This window comes from Toxorhynchites rutilus, chromosome 3 (assembly GCF_029784135.1).
Source record: "Toxorhynchites rutilus septentrionalis strain SRP chromosome 3, ASM2978413v1, whole genome shotgun sequence".
Classification (NCBI taxonomy): domain Eukaryota; kingdom Metazoa; phylum Arthropoda; class Insecta; order Diptera; family Culicidae; genus Toxorhynchites; species Toxorhynchites rutilus.
In genome coordinates, this window is record NC_073746.1 from 198,644,349 (window position 1) to 198,659,073 (window position 14,725).

The window sequence follows — 14,725 nt, forward strand, 5'->3', positions numbered from 1 at the left end:
CACGACCGAACATGGCCATATTGCGAACGAAATTTGAGGGACGCATAATTTCGCGTTTTGGTGATGCCAATTGGCCGTCCAGATCATGCGATTTGAACCCGCTAGACTTTTTTTGTGGGGTTATGCGAAAGATCGTGTCTATGCCAACTCTCCGCCAACTTTTGAACATTTGAAAGACAACATTCGTGAAGTTATGACCGAGATACCGCCCCATATGTGCCGAAAAGTCATCGAAAATTACCTATTCCGGATCAAGGTGTGCGAGGAAGCCCTAGGTGGACATTTGAATGATGTTGTATTTCACACATAATGGCATAAACCAAACTTTAATTTGAAATAATAGTTTCATCGAAATTCGAATTCTAAGTGTGTTTTATTTCAATTTACTTTCGGAATTTGAAGTTGGAAAACCCTGTATGTGAGACAAAAATTGAAACTAATGCAGCATATAATATTAAACTTTCTGTATTATTGCATAACAGTACATATTACAACTATGTATTATTTATTCACAATAGTCCATTGTCTTAATGAATGTGACAGCTGAGCAGAATTGAGTCCACCAGTACGCTCTCTCTCCAGCCAACTTATCTCCAAAAAAACTGTTGACATATTCGATTGTAGATAATAAATTGGGAGGATTGACCTATTAAAAACAAAATTCTATGTGTGATATTTTACAAACAAAATGGTAATTATTTACCTGTATAAGTACATAGATGAACACTGGGGTCATGTCATCAGCCGTAATAGATCGATCAGATCCCATGGATAGAAGGCTAATCAAACTTTTCATGCACCTTTCAGAAAAATGTTAATAAACAATGTATACATTAAGAAGTTTACATACAAAATTTCATACAATTGTTGATGAATTGAATGATCTGTTTGCTCAGTAAAGAATTTTGAAAAAAAAATGATCCACATCGAACGGGGTCGATGATATTCTGAATAAGGCTTCTCCTGCGAATTCGTCTACGAAACAGATGTCGACGAGTTCAATGTGTAGAAACAAATCCCCGTACCTAATCTTGGCTGAGTCAAACTGTTTTAACAACTCGTATTACTGAATACGCGAAGGCGCGAAGGCAATGGTATTGGTAAGAGGAATCCCCGCAGATGCTACATCACATGCAGAGATAGGGGGCCTGATTCTCGAATACACTTCACGGTGGAAACGAAACAAACGGCACGCCATTGAACTACGTTTTACGAGTTAGTGAAGTGTCGAAGATAATAATGAGTTTTCAGGCAGAATGAGCATTTTCAAATAAAAAATCATTAATGAAAATTAACTTCTTCGTATCAAACTGGTATTCAATGTGAGTGGAAAACTTTGTTTTCTTCATGTGATATAATAATCTCATACAAAAATGTCATTTGAAGATAATTTGATATTATAATGATAAATTTAGTGGGACACTAATCTCGCATCCAGATGTCGACACCGTACCGTTGTCATCGTGAATACGTTTCATTCCGTTTCCACCGTGAAGTGTATTCGTAGTGTATTCGAGAATCAGGACCAGGATCTTATTCACACCAGTGTTCTGCCAATTAACTCGCTCCATAGCTGCATTTCTGCAACTCCCGACCGCCTCGATTTTTGTCATGCCCTGCTCCATCTGGTCTGACCCCCTCGCTCGCTGGGCTCCTCCTATTCTTGTTCCCACCGGATTCGATGCGAACATCGGGCCTGATTCTCGAATACACTTCACGGTGGAAACGGAGGGCCTGATTCTCGAATACACTACGAATACACTTCACGGTGGAAACGGAATGAAACGTAATCGCGATGACAACGGTACTGTGTCGACATCTGGATGCGAGATAAGTTTCCCACTAAACTTATCATTATAATATTAAATGAAATTTTTGTATGAGATTATTATACTACATGAAGAAAAAAAAGTTTTCCACTCACATTGAATACCAGTTTGATACTAAGAAGTTAATTTTCATTAATGTTTTTTTATTTGAAAAGTGCTCATTCTGCCTGAAAACTCATCATTATCTTCGACACTTCACTAATTCGTAAAACGTAGTTCAATGGCGTGCCGTTTATTTCGTTTCCACCGTGAAGTGTATTTGATAATCAGGGCCGGAATGAAACGTATTCGCGATGACAACGGTACGGTGTCGACATCTGGATACGAGATTGGTTTCCCACTAAACTTATCATTATAATATCAAATTCCACCGTTTCCACCTTGAAGTGTATTAGAAAATCAGGGCCGAAATAAACGGCACGCCATTGAACTACATTTTAGGAGTTAGTGAAGTGTCGAAGATAATAATGAGTTTTCAGGCAGAATGAGCACTTTTCAAATAAAAATTCTTTAATGAAAATTAACTTCTTCGTATCAAACTGGTATTCAATGTGAGTGGAAAACTTTGTTTTATTCATGTGATATAATAATCTCATACAAAAATTTCATCTGAAGATAATTTGATATTATAATGATAAGTTTAATGGGAAACTAATCTCGTATCCAGATGTCGACACCGTGCCGTTGTTATCGCGGATACGTTTCATTCCGTTTCCACCGTGAAGTGTATTCGAAGTGTATTCGAGAATCCGGCCCATCATCTTTGCAGGGCTTACTTACTTATTTAATCAGCAAAATGCCCCAGTGACCTGTGCTGTTCACAAAAGTCGTCTCCATTCACTTCGGTCCATAACTGTTCATCGCCAGCCATGTAGTCTGCGTAGGATCCGCAAGTCGGCTTCCACTTGGTCGATCTTCTCCTCGTTCCTATCGGGTCGTTGTCGAGGACTATTTTCACTAGGCTGTCGTCCGACATTCTTACGACGTGCCTAGCCTTATGCAATCGGCCGATTTTCGCGGTATAAACGATGGGTGGTTCTCCAAGCAGCTGGTGCAACGAATTTTACTCGACCGTAGTGTCATCCGAAGTCCAACGCAAGCGCAATTTCCTACCATAATGCGTCTTTGTATCTTTCTGCTGGTGTCATTATCGGCGGTCACCATGGCAACCATGGTGTCATTATCGGCGGTTGATGGCAAGTCAAACTTTACTGGTCTCAGTCTTCAGTCTGATGTAAGTCTCCTTCATCGTCTCAAAGTTTCCTATCACAATGTCAATGTCGTCTGCGAAGCCGTAAAGTTGGAGTGACTTTCGGAAAATCGTACTTCTCGTGTCTATCCCCGCTCTTCTGATCACACCTTCTAAAGCGATATTGAACAGCAACAGTAAAGCTCATCATCTTGCCGCAGCCCTCTCCGAGATTCGAAGGGACTCGAGAGGATCCCCGATACTCGAACCACATACATCATTCGGTCCACCGTCGCCTTGATTAATCGTATCAATTTATCCGGAAAACCTTGTTCGTACATAATTTGCCATAGCTTGTCCGATCGATTGTATCATAAGCTGAGTTGAAGTCGATGAAAAGGTGATGTGTGGCTACGTTCAACTCGCAACATTTCTGTCGCGAGAACCTATCGTATCACGAAAATCTGATCCGTGGTGATCGCGCGGTAATTACAGCAATCCAGCTTGTCGCCCTTTATGTAGATTGGACACACGATCCCTTCCATCCAATCCTTCGGTGAGCGCTCATCCTCTCAAATCTTGACGATTACCCAATGCAGACCTCTAGCTAGTGTTCCACCACCTTATTTTAGTAGCTCACTCGGTAGATTGTCGATACCAGCGGCTTCATTGTTTTTCAATCGTCCAAACTCTTCTGCTACTTCTTGGAGATCAGGGGCCGGAAAACGGTGTCATCGACTACGTGCTCCTAGATTTATCGTCGTACTGCTTCCATTCACTGCTGCATCGCCGTTAAGATGTTCGTCGTAGTATTGCTTCCACCTTCAACCACCTCACACTCATTAGTGAGAAGATTATCCTCCATATCTTGACAAATATCGGCTGGTGGCACACAGCCTTTGCGCGAGCGGTTAAACTTCTCGTAAAACTTCCGTGCGTCGTTTGCGTGGTACAGATGTTTCATTGCTTTGCGATCCCTGTCTTCCTGCTGGCGCTTTTTCTTGCGGAGGATCGAGATTTTCCTGTTCCTCGCCTGTCTATCGTTTCACGTCATATCTCCGATGACAATTTTCAAGTCCCTCTGTGGGTAGCTGTCATACACTTGCTCCAGCTGCGCGTAGAACAATTCTTTTTCGTCGTCGGGTCTCCCTTCGCGTGGGCAATACACGTTGATGATACTGCAGTTGAAGAAACAGCCCTTGATCCTCAGTCTACATATCCTTGCGTTGATCGGCAGCTAGCCGATTACGCGTTGGCGCGTCGTACCCAGCACTCCAAAGCCAGTTCCAAGCTCGTTGGTTGTACCACAACTCTGGTAGAATGTAGCCGCACGATGCCCCCTTTTCCATACCTCCTGTCCTGTCCAGCAAAGTTCCTGCAGCGCTACTACTCCGAAGTTACGGGGTTGGAGTTCGTAGGCTCTCTTCCCTGGCAGCATACGACCAAGATCCCACCGGGGACCCGATCTTCACTATGGTAACTCGTACCCCAGCCGGCATCGCGGGGAGGGAGGGATAGGAGTTACGAGACAAGAAGCTAAGGACCACGAATGGGGTCTATTTTATGCCTACAGGTACGCGAAGTACCGATGGCACGCTTAGTCCAGTCGTTTACCAAACTTTGCAGGGCTGTTGTCCGGTAATCTTGAGAACAACTGGTTGAATCAGGGATTTGTACATGGTACACTCCGTACGGTGTCGGAGTTTGACGGACCTTAAGAATTTGCGGAGCCCATATTAGGCGAGACTTCCGTTGACTATGTGTCTTCGAATTTCACGGCTGTTGTTGTTATCGGTTATTATCAATGAGCCAAGGTAGACCAATTCCACTACCACTTCGAGCATTTATCACAAGCCTAATCAGCCCTGCTTCGTGTTTCAGTCGGGTATAACGTCCACGTCCACGTCGTCGACGAAGCAGATAAGCTGACTAAACTTGTTGAACATCGTGCCTCATATGTTGAAGCCCGTTCTCCACATAACACCTTCCAGCGCCACGTTGAAGAACAGACAGGAAAGTCTAACGACTTGTCGAAGTCCCCTGTGTGTCTCAAACGATTCCAACAGAGCACCTGAGATCCACACACCGTTCATCGTTGCTTGAATCAGTCATGTCAGCTTTCGAGCAAAGTCGTGTTCGTCTGTCTGCGCGCTGTTCAGGTATTCATCGTATGTACTCCACCTTTAGATAACCTCGCGTTCGGTCGTCAAGATGTCTCCTTCCTTATTCCTGCACATTTCGGCCCGCAGCACAAAGTCGTTTTGCGAGGCGTTTAGTTTCTTGAAGAACTTCCGCGTTTCTCTAGAACGATAAAGCAGCTCCATCTCCTCACACTCTTTCTCTTCCAGGTGGCGCGTTTTTTCCCGAAAGCATCTCTTTCGGGATTTTCGGGTTTGCTGCCTTCGCTTCAATCTGTATCGTTCCACGTTTTGTCGAGTCGCTCTCTACTGTGTTGCTAATTGCTGCTTTCAAAGTATTCCAGCATACATCGAGGAGAGCAGCATCCAGTTCACCTACCCCCGGTAACGCAGTTTCAATACGCTGCAAGTATGTTGCAGCAACGTTCGGCTCCTGCAATCGTCATAGGTGGTACCGTGGTCAGCGCTGATGTCTTATGTTATTGACGACTGACAGTTTGGAACGCATTTTGACCATCACCAGGTAGTGATCTGAATCGATGTTAGCACCACGGTAGGTTCTGACGTTTATGATATCCGTGAAGTGCTATGAAATAACCAACAATCGAATTTTCATTGTGACCGGCCGTTATAAACCGAATAAAATACGAGGGTCGTTCAAAAAATAAGTTTCAGTGCCTCAGAAATCACAGAAAAATAAAGTTAGGACAAAAAACAAGGAGATTTTCATAATCTACGTTTTATTTTCTATTTTACTACATAATCGCCGTAACATTTTTCATAGTATAGCACGAGTTTTTCTGTTCCAAGCGCAAAGTGCGTAGCGTCCAACTTTTTGAAGTACGATGTAACTGGGTCACGAATTTCTTCAGTGTTATCGAATCGTTGACCGCCGAACGCCTGTTTCATTACCGGGAATAAGTGATAGTCGCTAGGGGCGAGATCTGAGGAGTAAGGAGGATGCTCGAACACATTCCATTTGAATTTCCGTCGTAGGACTACGTCTTTCATTTCTATACTGGGGTGTAAGTTGAAAGTTTTTGAGAGATTTTGAACGTTAACAACTGGACGAAAGGTATGATAAACACTTCATTCGAAAGATAAAATGTCTACGCGTTCTATGCTTGTTACTTTTTGATCCAAAAACTTGTTTAAATAGCCTTAAAATTGCTTTCAAAACAGGTTATTGAAAACACACCAATCGATATAAGAGCGAGTGTCGCTCGGAAATCCTCTCAGTTATGATTGCGCAACGATTAAGCTACCATCGCTGAAATAAATGGATGTTTCCCTAACACGGATTTCAAAACCATGGAGCCAGGGGAAATCGACATTGCAAAATAGATACAAGCCGCGGATACTTTTGTACTCGTTTGCGCTTTTGCAAATCGGAATGTTTCTCTAACACAGACTTCAAAACCATGGAGCCTTGAGAAACTGGCATTGCAAATCAGATGCAATCAGCGGGTACTTTTTTACTCGTTCGCGCTTTTGCAAATTGGAATGTTTTCCTAACACAGACTTCAAAACCATGGAGCCTGGGGAAACTGGCATTGCAAAATAGATGCAAGCAGCGGGTACTTTTGAACTCGTTTGCGCTTTTGCAAATTGGAACGTTTTCTCAATACAGACTTCAAAACCATGGAGCCTGGGGAAATCGGTTCTCGGCTCGGTTATTCAAGGCTACATATCCCTTCATGTTGCCAGCTCACTGAACTTCTACGCACACCGTTTGATGATTAGGCAAAATGTTGATAACTATTTGCTGCGATAACCACTACCATAATGCATGAATTTACCTAAACTGGGAATTGTTTGCAGTTGAATTCGTAAATTGTTTCATTCATTCACTAGTTTAATCAATAATTCAATCAATACATATAAAAAATAGCTCTGCGCAGCGGTGATATCGTACTCAATGAGGAACATCCGGGGTGCGATTATTGCTAATTGAAAACACACAAATGATTACTAAGCCAACGGCAGTCCTATGTCAACCTTGCGGTTATATCATAGGTATAACCCAACCGTAGTTTTTTCAATTGTTCTTGAGTTATGCGAGCATAATGGGACCGCGCATCATCGTGGATAAGGAACACTCCTTTCGTCAATAAACCTAACCTTTTGTTCTTAATCGATCCAAAACTTCACAATAGTACGGTGATGAAACAGGCGTTCGGCGGTCACCGATTCGATAACACTGAAGAAGTTCGTGACGCAGTAGCGTCCAACTTTTTGAAGTACGATCAAAAAGTTGGACGCTATGCACTTCGCGCTAGGAAAAGAAAAACTCGTGCCACGCTATGAAAAATTCCTCGAACGTTACGGCGATTATGTAGAAAAATAGAAAATAAAACCAAGATTACGAAAATCATCTTGTTTTTTGTCCTAACTTTATTTTCCCGCGATTTCTGAGGCACTGAAACTTATTTTTTGAACGACCCTTGCATGTTCTTCACATGAAAATTTGGTTATTGCTTCTCCTAATGTATGTATTAGCGATTGTATTCAATCATGCAGGTTCTTAAAACAGACTCAGCTTCGATTTTGGGACGAAAATTTGTTTCTCCATATTGAATACGTTATAATTAAATACTTTTAATTCTTTTGCGACTTTAAAACAAATCGAGCGATATTCATATTGCGAATAATAAGTTTAGATCTGTGAATCTTTAGATTGTTGGATAGAGTAGAAAACAAAGATATTTACTTGAATACACACTCTACTTTCTCATTGGGCGTTTTGTATGCTGAAATATAAGACAGTTGTCGTTGTGCATAAGGCCAAGGTGCCTCACCAAGATATGCGGAGGAGATACGCAACATTTTGTGAGATGGGCTGATTGATCTGGACAGTCTTTTGATGTGATCAAATAGTACCCTGCAATTGAAATGAAATACTTGTATTGTACGAGCTTCAAGTGTATTTAACTAATGTTGTGATTTTAAAAATAAATGATACGATATGATGGAATGATTCCACATAAGTAGGATTTGATTATTTTTTTTGGTGCAAAGTTTTGAACAACATCGTGTTATACGGAAATACTATATGACTGCAACTTTTCAAATGTTATGAAATCTACAAAGCTAAACATGAACCTCTTGTTACAGTGTAGGACAAAACATTTAAACCACTGCTCAAGCAAAAATAAAGTGACAAAACTTTGAGATGGAATAATCCATTCCAGTACATCAATCCATTTATAATAATTTATTTGAATTGTTCGAAAAAATTTATAACAGCTGTAGTTAAAACAATAGTCATTCATTAAAAATGCGTTTTGACCATACTTAACAACTAAAATGACGCGACAAAATATACGACCAGTTTCTCGTTTCGGCTGTTTTGACCGATTGATTGTTTCTCGGTGGTATTTTGTAGTTTTCGGATCCGGGTAAGTATTTATCATGTAAACAAGAAGTAAATAAGGTTTTTATTCTCGAATTCTTGTTCCAGTCAACGAAAAATGGGTCACACGCATAATTACAAGGAAACACAGCGAATGGTCATCCGCAAAATGCCCAAGGCATGCAGCGCCCAACGCAAAATCGCAGAGTACTTGGGACGACCAAAGCCTTCCTAAAACAACTGCAAAAAAAATCCGAAACGACTGGACTCACAAGGAAAACGACCGCGAAAGATGACTCTGCCATAAAGTGAGCCTCTCAGAAGTTCCCGTGAATTCCCGGACAGTTCAGCGGCGACTGGTGAAGCAGGGGCTGAGCAGTAGAAACCCCCGGAAGGTTCCGATGCTGACGCCGAAGCATCTGAAGGCGCGGCTGAACTTCGCGAAAGACCACTTCGATTGGATCAGTCCTGAGAAGGAAGAGCAGATGCGAAATATACGGTGGTCGGATGAGACGAAGGTAAGCCTCATCGGCTCGGACGGAAAAACTTGGGTCCATCGCCCAATAAGCTGCGCCTACATGCTACAGCATACCACGAAGACATTCAAACTTGAATGAGGGAACATTATGGTATGGGGGTGCTTCTCCTGGTACGGAGTTGGCCACCTGTACTGGTTGGATAAAATCATGGATCGGTACCTCTACGCTCAAATCCTATGGGATGTAATGCTGCCACACGTGGTAGATGCCTTTGAAAGGGCAGTTCATGCAGAATAATGACCCAAAGCACACCTCCAAGACTGTCAAAAAGTTATTCCAGAATAACAAAGTCGACGCCATGGAATGACCAGCGCAGTTATCGGATCTGAACCCAATAGAGAACCTATAGGAGTGTTGCTGACAGTAGCTACAGGGATGATAATAAAGTTTGCCAACTGAGATCGAATATGGAAGATCACGCAGAATCACGCATTTCACACTATCTAATCGAAGACAAAGGACGACAAGTTAAAATTCAATTGGAATCGAAAGTTTATGAAGTTATAATTTAAAAGAAAACCGAATTTATACACGAATTGGATTAAAAATTGTGGGTTAAAAATTGTATATGTAAACGGATTAAAACTAATTGTGAACAAATTTCAGCTTGAAGCTATTACAATAAATAACGTGTTTGCTATCGAGGGTCCGAAAGACAGATTTGAAGTAACAAATCTTCAAGAATTTTTATATTCTTCGAGTACATCGATCATAATCAGGTAACCACGAGGTGTCAGTCAGAAAGACACGAGAATGTCTTCGAAAAAAATAAGGGCGCAATTCCAAAGAATGTGGCGAAACATAACCTCGAAGCATCTCCGCGGAACTGTAATGCCTGTACAGATCCGGATTCAAGAGAAGATAAGGTAGAGTATGAAAAATGCCAGAAATGGTATCACTACTCGTGTGCAGGAGTGGATGAAGCCATACAGCGAAGCAGTTTCATCTGTACGCGGTGTATCCCTCGTGTTTCGATTCCACCTAATGTTTTTCGCAGCAGCAGGTTATCCTCGTCAAGTGCTAAGGCGGCATAGGGTTAATTTAGAGCTTCAGCGGCTGGAAGACGAGAAAGCACTCTAAGACATGATGAGGAAGGAAAAGGAAACTGTGGAAGAGGAATATCTGGCAAAAAAATACCAAGTTATGCATAGTCTCAAAGATGACGACGTAAGTGAGAAAAACTTCAGCAGTCGCAGGAGTGGCACCAATAAAGTAAAACAGTGGCAGTACAACAAAATACGTCCTCGGAAGCGGTCGTCGCAGTAAATCAGATTGTTAACCCGACGTTTGCTAAAAGTGTGCCCACTACAACGAATGTCTCTTCGAAGCCCCTCATACACGCCGAAAATCAACAATCTCAGCATCAAGCAGTACGTCTCGATTCATCACAGCAACCAGTGCAGATAACATCGGAACAACAGAAGGAACCACATCAGCTGAATCAATCGAATTTAGTTCAACGGAAGTCACCAGTTCTTCCACCGATTCAGTTCAACATCAGCCACCAGTTCGCCCGACGATGCCGAATCATCCATCAGCAGTCACCACTTCACCCGACAGGGCAGATTCAACAGAAGCAGCCTAAACCACAGATGATTCCATCGACGCAGAATTATTACCAATCACAAGTTCGTTCTTCGGCAAAGGATCACCCATCGCTATTGCCACTTCTACCAACGACATTCCATCGGTCCGGGATTTTACAGCAGAGGAAGGAAGTTCATCCTCGAGCGGAACAACAACATTTTTAGTTGCACATCCCCCACCAACAAATAAAAAATAATTGGTGAATTATATCGTAAAGAGGTAGGCCCATATGAACCAGTTTATGAAATTCAGAATACAGGTCAGTACACTCAATATACCTCTGGTCACTCTATCTGTTGATATAGTCCATGTTTTTTATTGTCAATTTTGTTTACGTTTCAACGCCATAACACCATAACAGTTGAGTTAATTGTATAACCGATAGTTCAGTTCTAAGTGGTGCGGACTCAATTTACTTCATTTTCAAGCAAATTCATGCATGTTTTCAAGCGATTTCTTGCAATAAATTCTCAGACCACCAGAGATGCCAGATTTACAAATATGTTTGTAAATTTACAGACATTTCTGTAAAACACTTTCTATTTTTGTTTTAGACTTTTTGGATATAACAATATTTCACAGGTTTTTGAAAAATAAGAGGCTCTATCCATCACATCAAAAATATTTGACTCACCATATGACATTTTTCCACAGTTTTAATACAGAAAAGTTATTATATTTAGTTTATATCAATACACATGACGTTAGACCAGCGATACTCAACCAGCGGCCCGGCAGTCTTTCTGGTTGGCCCATCTGGTGTGTATAAAGTTTGGAACTCATACACATAAGTACTTTTGCCCTGACATCATTGCAGACGAAAGAGAGCATACGGTTATAAACAATTAATGAAAAATTGCATTCTATGCAGTTAAGGAAAAATCTTGAACGAAAATTGTCTCTGATAATTATTTTCTGTTCTAGATAAGATTGTTTTGCTGAAATGCAAGGAGATTTATTGAAAATAGTTAAGTTAGGGTCAGGACTATGTCTTCTAAGTATTTGAACAACATCGAATAAAAATTTTCATTCTATTTTCAACAATTTACATTCGCTTTTGGGTCTGCTTATGACGAAATATGGGTTACTGTTCGATATTGTTACCACAGACATGGTTCATGGCCGTGTGGTGATCTAAAACTTGTATAACCTTGCATGGCGGATGGTATACACTGCATTTTCTTATAAATTTCATCAACGACAAGACCGCAAGCCTTGGTGGATGTCCAATATATCAACGAAGAAATAATGAATTTTATAAAAATTAACAACGCGTATGTATGTGTATGTATGTATATGTAGATCGTTGAAACATTTAAACACACTTACAACACATAAGTTATTAAGTGGTCCGAAAAATCAATTTTTTCCACTTTTTCCCAAAAATGACAAACGAAAATTAATAACTTTTGAATCACTGAACCGATTTAGATGATCGACATATAAAATTGAAACTAATGACCTAGCCTTTTATTAAAAAATATTTAACTTGCGAAAAGAATAATTATATTTTAGTATTTATTGATTTTAGTCGTTTTTCATTTTTATGACTTTGGCGCTATATTTTTTTATATTTTTTCTTGAAAGCTGAGGAATTTTTACATAACATATCTCGATATCAGAGATGCTATTTTTTCGTTTTTTTAGATATGATTTTTCAAAGTTCACTGGTGGTTCAAAAAATCATTTTTCCCCCTTTGTCCAAAAATAACTTTCTGCAAAAAATCATATCATTTGATTAATTTGAATACACCGATTTAGATGATCGATATATTAAATTGAAGCCAATAAGCCAAGCCAATAATATCACACTTGCGGGAAGATTGGATTCTAGTAGCATAGGTCTAGTTTAGTCACATATGAATATGTTAAATGTTAAATTTACAAAATTATAACTTAAAAACGATAATTATAGCATCTTTGATATCGAGATATGCTAGGTAAATAATCCTCAGCTTTCCATAAAAAATATAAAAAAATATAGCGCTCCTATCTTTAACCGAGAAAACTATGAAAAACTAACTCAATCAATAATTACAAAAGCAAAAATTCAATTTTTTCGCAGAAGGAATATTTTTTCAAAGAAAAATTACTCGTAAGCTTCAATTTAATATACCGATGATATGAATCGGTCCAATAGTTCAAAAGTTATGACTTTTTGTAATGGGAAAAATGGGGAAAATTGTTTTTCGAACCATCGATTAGTTTTGAAAAATCATATTTCAAAAACGAAAAAATAGCATATCTGATATCAAGATATTTTATGAAAAAAAATTCTAAGCTTTCAAGAAAAAATATAAAAAAATATGGTGCCCCCTATTCCAAAACCATGAAAACATTAAAAAACGACTACAATCAATAATTACGAAAATAGGATCCATATTATCTACAAGTTCAATATTTCTCAATTAAAACTCATTGGCTTCAATTTGATGTGTCGATCATCTAAATCGGTTAAGTGGTTCGAAAGTTATAAATTTTTGAAAAAAGTCATTTTGGGAAAAATTGGAAAAAATGATTTTTTGGATCACCCTAAAATGGAAATGGGCACCCTAATGAAAAATTAAAAAAATACGAGTCTAATGTTTTGCGATAAAGAACAAAATTACAACTTTTGACGAAGATCTGAGAACCACTATATTGGTTTGGCGCGATGTACAAAGTATTAATGAATATGTGAAAATTAACGTTAAAAGACATTTCTATAGATCTGCAAACTTTTACAGACTTTTCCCCATTTTTAACAGACATTCACATGTTTTTACAGACTTTTTCTAAAAATCATCTGGCATCTCTTCCTTCCACTTTTTATCGAATATTTTCAAATCGCAGGAGTAAACATTTACGTGACTCTGACTTCGTTTGTTTTTATTTCGTTCGGAAAAAACGTTATGTCAAAGAGAGGGGACATTAAAAATGCGTTTCTCAGTGAAAGGCTTAGATGCTCTTTCAGAGATGCAATGGTTAATTGAACAATTGACGGAAAAATGTAGTTCGGTCATTTTATAATTTTAATTATTTTTGCCCTTGACAACAATACCTCTTTTATAGTGTTGATTATCATAAGAAAAATAACACTCCTGTTCGTTGGATCTCTTTTGACATTTCAATTGGATCTTTTTTGACAGCCTTTTTGATTCAGTCCGCACTACCTAGGTTCAGTTAACCGGGCTGATAGTTGCATTAGGCCTTGTTCTCACTGCAGCGGGGCGTCAGCGTGGCTTTGGCGGGGCGTGTGACGCTTACGATTAATCGTGTGTGTTCTTACCGATGTGTTTACACCAGGCTGACCTGTCGTGAGCGTGGTTTTGGCGTGTGGCTGGCGTGCAAACGAAAACACTTCACGCCGGCGATATTTGTACTTTTCCGCTTCTCTCTTGCAAATGTTTGTTTGTAGTAGTGACATAATTTAATTCTTTTTGTTTTTTTTTTATTTTTTATGTTTTTCACCCTCCTAGTTTTTAGCCGGATACGTCCAACAATGTTGGAATATTTAAAAATAAACCAATTTTCATTCTTTCATTCAAAAACACACATTGACAATTTTCATAAAACACGCCGAAGACACGCCCATGGCACGGTGCAATATGAGTGAATTAAAATATCGTGGCGAAAAGTGAACACGCCCCGCTCACACCACGTTGACGCCCCGCTGCAGTGAGAACATGCTTCAGAATGGAATCAGGTTGCCTTCAGTGCTCTGAACCGGTAAAAACCTGGAGTCTATAAAATGCCAAGGATTCTGTGATAAAGTTGCGCATTTAGAGTGCGTTTCCTTATCTCGCCCAAATATGGATTTCATAAATAAGCACCTGAAGCTATTCTGGTTTTGCAACAGTTGTGTTGGAATAATGAATTCTGAACACGTTCGCGATGCATTTACGGCATTAACTGAGGCTTTCAATAAATTGAGCGAAACTAATCGATCAGCTTTGGAGGAAGTCAGAACAGAGCTAGAATATAACATAGAGCAAATTGAGGCTCTGACCACGAAGATAACTTCTGTACCTGTTACTGCACCGGCTACGCCTGTTGTCACTGTTCCACCTACTAGTTGGTCTACTCTAAAACGTAAGACCAATCAAAGAACA

General features: G+C 39.9%; 1 protein-coding gene and 1 pseudogene across 1 annotated transcript in view; one reads left to right on the forward strand and one right to left on the reverse strand.

The window, feature by feature from the left end:
- Positions 1-449: 449 nt before the first annotated feature.
- Positions 450-14,725, reverse strand: part of LOC129775578 (receptor-mediated endocytosis protein 6 homolog) — a 59,754-nt gene continuing 45,478 nt past the window's right edge. The window contains exons 6-8 of the mRNA XM_055780459.1: positions 7,867-8,037; positions 704-800; positions 450-646 (exon numbers count right to left, since the gene is read on the reverse strand). Of these exons, the coding sequence (XP_055636434.1) occupies positions 506-646; positions 704-800; positions 7,867-8,037 (409 nt within the window). The 3' untranslated portion in view covers positions 450-505. The remainder of the gene's footprint in view (positions 647-703; positions 801-7,866; positions 8,038-14,725) is intronic.
- On the forward strand, positions 7,046-7,118 carry LOC129780963 (U4 spliceosomal RNA; annotated as a pseudogene).